Here is an 8,171-nt window from a genome sequence, read left to right as displayed (position 1 = left end):
GTGCTCAGCTGCAGGAACTGGTCTCCGTTGCCCACTCCGCACGGTGCTTCCCGCAGGCCCGTCCCGCCTGCCTCCTCTCAGGCCCTGCGTGAGTGTCCTGTGGGGGTCCCGCGTGGACGTGACAGGGAGCAGCGTCAGGGGGTTGGGCTCTGGCCCCAGGGGTGGCGGTGGCCCCGGACGCCTCTCCCGGCACTGGGGCTGGGGGCTGGCGGGCCTCCGTGCGCGCGGGCTTACCTGCACTGTTCACTTGTGTGACTCTGTGGGAAGCACACGCTTGTTTGGAAACAGTGCCCACTGTTTCCAAAGGATACTTTGTCCCCCACTGGGGACAAAGGTACCTGAACTGTAAGTTACGAAACTGCTTAAGAGAGCCTGGCAATTCCTGGCGAGGTAAACAGTGCTGAAAGTCGCTGTAAAGGTCGTTGTCACTATTGTGAGCCAGCTGTGTTATTGCATTGTTTCGGGTTGGGAAAGGTAACTCCTCCATTCTTCTCTTCCTGGTGTTTACAGCTTCCAAGGCTAAACCGAACTTGTGTTTCTTTTGCGCCTAGCTCTTGAATTCTCATTCATCGTTCTGTTACCAGCTAATTGTATCCATAAACTGCTTATGTGTACGGTATGCTGTGGAGAGTGCCTGGTCTCCTCAGAGGGAGCGGATAAGGCATGTTAACAGTTGTTCTGTCTACTAGAAAAGGAAAAGTTTGGACAGCACATAAATGCTCATTCAGACTAAATGTCAAGTAACTTTCTTTTTATGCAACTCGGTGTCTTTTCTTTGGCAGAACTGAAAGTGAAGATCCATTAATGCATAATGCTTCCCCTCACCCACCCCATCAAACGGGAAAAAAAAAAGGGAAGAACTGTAATAGCTTTTTCATGGAGCTAGTGCAGCAATGTCCATGTATTTACTATTCACTACTGTGGGTTGTCATCACAGGAAATAAAGAGCAAAGCCAAACCCAACCACATAAACTCCTCATTATTCATTTTCCTATGCTCTGTGCTAACGCTGCCTGCAGTGATAGAGCTATCTGGCCAGTTGCCGGAATCAATTTTTGATTTAACAGATAGTAAACCAACATTTTTCTATGACAGAATCTATTCAGTTAAATAATACTATATGGGTATGATATTCTTAAAGCATGCTTAGATTAGTTGCAAGTGGTGTCATCATTTGGCTGCTTTTTTACATGTCATGTCATGAAAAAATACTAACTTCATGAGATAACGTGTAGTTCATTATTAGCTGCATCTTCATGCTCTTAAGAGGTAGTCAGGAATTTCTTTCCATATATTGTGAACCTCATTATGGAATATTTGAACTATGAAACAAATTCCACTGTTACATGGTACTTTTCGCTGAGATTAAAACTTTTATATCTTGTGACATTTAATTTTTCTAAAATTAAATGTAAAATTGTGGGGACTAAATAAAAATTCACTTTTAAACATAAATAAAGTAAGCAGTAATTATAAGACTTCAGAGTATAGAGTATTTTTATTTAGTATCTTGTACTGAAAGGCAATAAAAGCTACCCTGTGATCACCATGCTCTTAAGCAATTCCTGGAAATATATTCTAGATTACTTAAATTTTTAAACCAAGATCTTAAAAGGTAACCTATAAAGTATTTCTTTTTACCTGATTTCAATTTCTTTCTTTCTTTCTTTCTTTTTTTTTTTTTTTTTACTGTAGATAAAAGAATACATGTTCACTTCAAGTAGAAAGGAGCATGTTCCCAAATTCTTCCAACTTGGGTCGTCCACCATTCCCTCCAAAATACCAACAACAGAGTACTTTTTTCACTAAACTTCCTCTAAATATACCTCCTAGTCTTCTTTCTCACCAGCCAATTATCGTTCCTCCGATTCATTTTCGCACTGCAGTGTAAGTACAGTAAGATTTGATAGCAGGGGTTGGGTCTGAAAGAAATATTTCTGTTTATGGAGGATGGTTTTCACTGTTTTTAACATTGAACTGCATTGAATGTCACAAAACATGAAGATGTCAAACGTATAAAAAAGAGCTGTGGCATTTCTCTTATGGACCTGCAAATCTTAATGCTCGCCTGCATTGGGCATAATGCATGAGATGCCATTGCACTGATTAGAGCTGTTAATCCACAGTTCATTTTTAAAGCTCTTCAATTGTATTTTTTTATTGGGGAGCGCAGAGAGGAGATGAGAAGGGGAAGAAAAGTTTATTCTTGGGTCTATATTTCAAGACACCATTGTGTTCTTTAGGCTTTTGAATTTAACATCTTTAAGTTAATTTTTTTGATAACCCCTTCTTACACGTATGCTGTCAAAAATGACCATTTTCTGTTTTTAATGAAATACATATTATAAACTGAAATATGTCTTCATTTTGAATAGAAAGATGTATTCTAAGAAAAAAAAATGACAGGACTTCTAGAGTTTAATATTCAGTTAACAAAAACTACCAACTCATAAAAAGCATCTTGGTTATCTTATGAATAATAGTTATGGACTGTAGTCTTTCTAGAGGCCTTTTGAGTGGGAACATTGAAGCTACTCCAGCTGTTACTCCGGTAGTTACACTGCAACCAGTGACTTACAGAAGTGTCAGTCCAGTGTCTACATCAGATGCCCTGACGTCATTTCAAGGAAGAAAGTAAGTTATTTGTATATATCTGACTACTACTGGTTATAATGTACCCATTGTGAAGCTCGTCTGTTATCAATTTCTTATGCAATTTGAGTTGTGTTAGAAATTGTGATACTGAATACTTTTTTGTTTTTGATGGAAACAGGCCATGTATTGGCTCTTTAAAGCATTATACCTGTTTTTGATAATCTTTGTACTCATAAGTGACTTCCTGTACCTAGTTTTCCTCCTCCAACAGCTGTAGCCTTGCAGAAGTGATTTAAGTGATTTATTGTAATACTGCAATGGATTGCAGTCTGTGTCGGATTGACTTTAAGAAGGTTTGTGTCGATGAATGTTTTTTTCCTGTTAATTTGTCAAGTTAAGAGTAGAGTGCACCCGCAAGGTTTTATGGGAATTGTCATGTTTTCCTGATGACACATGAGGTGTTTTTCCTTGTTTTCTTAATTATGTGAGTATTATTTTTCAAGTACAAAGCCTTAAATTCAAGCATGTATAAATTCTCTTTTTTAAAGACGGTTTTATGGAAACCTAATTTTTGTTGTTTTTTAAAAAAAATTAACTTGAATTTACATTACTACCTTTGATATTTTAGTTACCACAGAAAGGGAAATTTTACATAAATGTAGGGTTTAATTTTCCTTTAATGCTTTAGAAAAAAACCCCTGTTCTCTTTATCAGTTCAGATATACTAGTTGATAAGTGTTTCTATAGTGCTGGGAATCAGCTGATTGGAAGGAGGTTCTATGTAGTCTGTCTTCAGTACTATCTCCTGTATGTTATTTCTGTACCAAATCTAACATGAAAAAATAAGTACAACCAAATATATGCTATTAAGTTACAGTTGAGTATGTAATTATTCCATGAACTAAGGAAATTCCTGGTTTCATACTGCATGCATCTTTTCCTCTTGAGAAGCTGTGCTGTGTTGGGAGATTTGCAGTCAATTTAACCAAACTTGTCATTTGGGTTTCAGTTGGTTAGTGCAGATGCTTGCCTTAAAGAATTGCATCAATCCAATTCTAGGCTAGCTTCATTTCTGCAATTTTATGTTCTCTTTTCCCATTCCAGGTTTGTTTCACATAGTACCTAGGATAGGCATGACTGTTCTGTAGCACACTTGGGCTTAGTGAAGTAGTTACATCATTAAGTTTTAGTATTTAAACTTTGTAGAAGTGGTCTTTTAATCATAAGTTGGAGCTTGTAAACTAGAGGAATTACACAGTGTCTCTCTCTAGGAGACAAAGTCAACAAAGCATTCCAGATGATGCCAAACGGCAGCGGATTCATTCACATGATTCTGACACAACTGTAGTTAACCAAGCAGTGCCTTTACCAGAAGAACGTAGACGCTCCTTCCCATCACCAATTTCGATTCAGTCTCCGGTGTTGCATGCACATGGTTCACCAGCTTTAATTGGATGTGTCCCTCCTTTGCAAGATAATTTGTTTCCAGACCCTGCAGGAACCAGGCTCCCTGTTGCCAAGGATGAGGTAATTGCTTTCTGTGCCTGTGCTTTACTTCTGGCTTCTGAGTAGGCAGAAGCCAGAGGTGCTGTGGGAGACGACAAAAATTTCTACAAGGATTTGTAACAGTGTCATGGGACATCTATTGCTAAGCTGCCATTAGAAGGAGTATCAATAAGTGTAGCAGCCACTGTGGTTCTATATCACCTCCTTGTCTGTGCTTGGGTTTGAAGTATTTTTGTGGGGACAGGGGAAGTCAGGGTATTGTTTCCTTGTGTTGTTTGATTTCCATCTTGATGTCAGGCTCTACTAAGTAAAAACTGGAGAAATAGTCCATTTCTCACATGAAATGAGGTGGGGAGAATCCTGACTGAAAAAACCCCACCATAGTAATATGAGAGAAGCTCATTCTGAATAAATGCAGTATTTGGCCTCTAAAGATGTTCTCTACCTTATTTCAAGAAAGCATAAAAGTTGCTGTCATAGCTGTTCTGGAATATAGAAGAGAATGGAATGTAGTTTAGAACTGTTTCTTGTTCTGCACGAACATGACAGAAGGGTTTGGGTTTTTTTAATATAAATATGCCTGTTTGTTATAGAATGTAACAGTGTTGTGAAAGGAGAACAGTTAATACCTCCTTCCAACAAAGAGCGGACTTCTTCTTTTAACAGTTTTTGTGGGATGAAAAAGAAAGCTAATTTAAATCAGTTTTTATAATAAGCTTTTTTCCTCCTGTTACTGGCAGGCAAACTGTTGACATTAAAGTCAGCAGATGATGTCTCTGGTCTTTCCAGTTATTCCCTGAAAGGCTGCATGTACTGATGATGCAGAAATTATTTTCTGTGGTTTGACATTTTATAACAAATGGAACAAATTTAAATTTAAAAACTTAGCAGAAGTTTCTTCTAGGGAATTATTCATTGTGAATTTAAGTGTAGTAAAACTGTAGACAATGGAGTAGGCCATGTGAAATGGTGCTGAATTTTGCATAAAAAAATCCAACTTTCTCTGTTTCATGTAATTGCATGTCTGACTGGAAAGAACGTTCACTTTGCTGTGTCTTTACTTTTTGTATGTGTGTGTCCAGTTAAGTCAACAGATTTTGGAGTTGTTTCAAGTGTGTCGGCAACAGGCCTCTGATTTGGACAGAAAAGAGCTCTGCAGAACAGAACTCCAGAGAGAAATTCAGCTAATTTTTCCACGTACGTTTAGAATTCGATTACTTAGTATCAGTTTGAATGCTCTTCCAGTTCGTGATTCTTCCTTCCTCTCAAACTGTAATATGTCACATTTTCTGTTACTCTTCTGTTACAGAGAGCAGACTTTTTTTGGTTGGATCCTCACTGAATGGATTTGGCACTCGTACTAGTGACGGTGATTTGTGCCTGGTGGTTAAAGAAGAACCAGTAAGTAATTTAAAACATACATAGTTAAACATAGGTTTTATGTGTGGGCTATTAAAAGGCTGGATCCTGAAATGATAAAAAAGTGCTCAAATCTTTTTGATTTAATAACACAGTTTTGCACTCATAATAGCTACAAACTATGGGCCCAGATATGAATTCAACCCTATAAACCTAACAAAACTTACTTTTTAAATCTTTACCTTCAATTCATAAGTGAAAAAATACAGCAAAAGGAAAGAGGAGGAAGAAAATTTTTTAGAGAACTCTTTTAAATGCAGAAACAACTTGTAATAAGTAAAGTTTCTTATATTGTTGTTTAGATTCATAGCTACCAATTTTAGTGATCAGGCATAAAAATGTATTTAATATCTGGAATATTTTCAGTGAAAAAAAAAGTTATGAGTAGAAATGAAGTTAAAGGAAAAGGATATCTACAGGAAATTTAAATAGACCATAATCTTGAAAGAATTGCAGTGTCATTTAAAGGGCAAAAGAGGACATTTTTGTGTAAGTGGGACTAGGTTTTCATCTAGGTCTGCGATTTTTAAATGTATATGTAGGCTGTAGAATGTGTTAGTGTACATGTTCATGTCTTATTCTGAGAACTAATTTCATTTTGAAAGGAAAGCATGCTTACTTTGAACATTTAAATGAGAGATATCAATTCTTTTCATTAATTTTAATACCACATTTCAGGTGAATCAGAAGACTGAAGCGAGACGTATACTCAGCTTAGTCCAAAAACTCTTCAGTACTAAACTTTGTAAGTTACTGTCTAAAGTGAGGTGGTAAGATTATTGGCCATTCTGGAAGAAGTATTGATGCACAATTGCAACTAATATATGTAATTGCATCTTGTCTAGGTTCTAATCACAGTACTCTTTGAAGAAAAGCTATAAATATTTAGTGATGTTACTCAATGCTGATCAATGGTAATCAGAAAAACAGTTTTTCTTGAAAACTAGTGGACTTCAATAACGTGTAATATTTCAGATGACTTTTGAATTGTGGAACACAATGAGAAGGGAGTAGATTTCTGTTTGGGAAACCTCTGTTAGCGAACTCTTGCTAATATCTTAGATTGCAGTGTCTTCCTGTGAAAAATACTCTTAAAAATTTGTAAAATAAGATGTCACTCACAGTAGACTGTATAGAATTGATTTTTTTCTTTTGAGAAGTAATTAACTTAGGTGCCTAATGAAGAAAGTAATAAATGTTGACAGTACTAGTACACACACACATAAAACATGTAAATTCACAGTTTTTATAGGTTGTTGTTTAGACTCCCTTCAGATTAAGAATTCACATGGGCAGTTCTTGACTTAAATGTGAAAACCTTCTACTTCAAAGAGGCTTTTGTATCATCCTTTGAATTATAAAATACCCTGACATTTACTGATATCAATGACTTTATCACCCTTCTTCCCAGACCTGTGATAGAATCTTTGATGCTACTCCTTATAGTGATGTTCTGAACGGTCCTGCAGTGCTAAAAGGAACAAACTGTAAATTTAAATGCAGACTTCAAAATTTCTTCATTGGCAAGCATGCATGCACAGATTTTAACAGCTCACTTGGAAGAAAGACTTGATAGATCTATTGCTGAATAGGCATCTGATATTTAATGCTTATTATACTGTATATTGACATTTGCATAAGTCTGAAAATTAATCTGGGTTTGTCTGTGGTGCAGCTCTCTCCAGTGCTTTCTGGTAGCACAGTGATAAAATAGGTGTGTTTTCAGGGATCAGAAAGGGAGCTTCTAAATAAGCAATCTTTTTCTAGAGCTTTTGTTCTTGAGCATTAGACAAAATAAAGTCAGAAAGGTATGATGGTCATGTGCAAGTGATCCCCAAAGGTATTTGTGCCTTTGCCTGTTTTTTTATGCTTTCGTAATTCTCTGTTACCTTTCAAGTGCATTTGGTCAGCTTGATTTAATCAAAATGTTCTGTGGAAGGTAAGGCAGGACAAAGCACTGCTGAGATTACCACTCCTGTCAGGCGCTCTTAGTTGTGGTGTGTAGACCTTCTCTTCAGAATCTTGAAGATTCTGTGGCATTAATTCCTATACCTAGCAGTCTGTCCTGTGTCTGTGTATGGATGTTTTGTGAATACAACTAACAGGCAAAAATTGTTTGAAAATGTTTGGAACAAAAAGGCTTTGGCACATGGGTCTTTCCATTTAGATTTAGCTAATTTACAAGCTGTAGCTCAACTCTGCCAAGGTTTAGTACTTCTGAAACAAGAGATGTCCTGGTTTCAGCTGAGATAGTTAATTTTCTTAGTAGCTGGTACAGTACTGTAATTTGGATTTAATATGAAAAGAACGTTGGTAACACACTGAAGTTTCAGTTGTTGCTCAGTAGTGCTTACTATAAATCAAGGACAGCCTGTCTACCTAAAATGTATGAATCTGCTTCTGATAATTATTTTCAAGTTTTATGCTGCCCTGTTAGCATTTATGATGCTATCCTATAATTTTAAGGTAATACCTCTTTGACAATATTAGTTAAGTATTTCTTTTTTCTGTAGAAGAGAGACTGCAGCATGTTCTCAACAAGTGTGTGAGCAGTCAAAAAACTTATTGTTGCTTCACATGAGAGAACGGAAATAAACATAGTTTGGGCCAAGCATGAAAGCTAGCAAAGTGTGTGCCAAGATGTAAGAGAA

General features: G+C 36.8%; 1 protein-coding gene across 3 annotated transcripts in view; it reads left to right on the top strand.

Annotated features, from left to right (window-relative positions):
• TENT2 (terminal nucleotidyltransferase 2) overlaps window positions 1-8,171 on the top strand; it is a 41,709-nt gene continuing 33,538 nt past the window's right edge. Inside the window, exons 1-7 of one of the 3 annotated variants that reach the window (XM_032095405.1) lie at window positions 1-88; window positions 1,696-1,887; window positions 2,506-2,634; window positions 3,867-4,122; window positions 5,184-5,298; window positions 5,411-5,502; window positions 6,199-6,265. In XM_032095405.1, coding sequence (XP_031951296.1) covers window positions 1,733-1,887; window positions 2,506-2,634; window positions 3,867-4,122; window positions 5,184-5,298; window positions 5,411-5,502; window positions 6,199-6,265 — 814 coding nt within the window. In that variant the 5' untranslated portion in view covers window positions 1-88; window positions 1,696-1,732. Of the gene's footprint in view, window positions 89-1,695; window positions 1,888-2,483; window positions 2,635-3,866; window positions 4,123-5,183; window positions 5,299-5,410; window positions 5,503-6,198; window positions 6,266-8,171 lie in introns of those variants that run through there. The other 2 variants (XM_032095404.1, XM_032095406.1) reach the window with 2 other exon arrangements.

Source organism: Corvus moneduloides, chromosome Z (genome assembly GCF_009650955.1).
Source record: "Corvus moneduloides isolate bCorMon1 chromosome Z, bCorMon1.pri, whole genome shotgun sequence".
Lineage (NCBI taxonomy): Eukaryota > Metazoa > Chordata > Aves > Passeriformes > Corvidae > Corvus > Corvus moneduloides.
The sequence above is the reverse complement of the archived record's forward strand: the minus strand, read 5'-3'. Positions and strand labels throughout refer to the sequence as shown.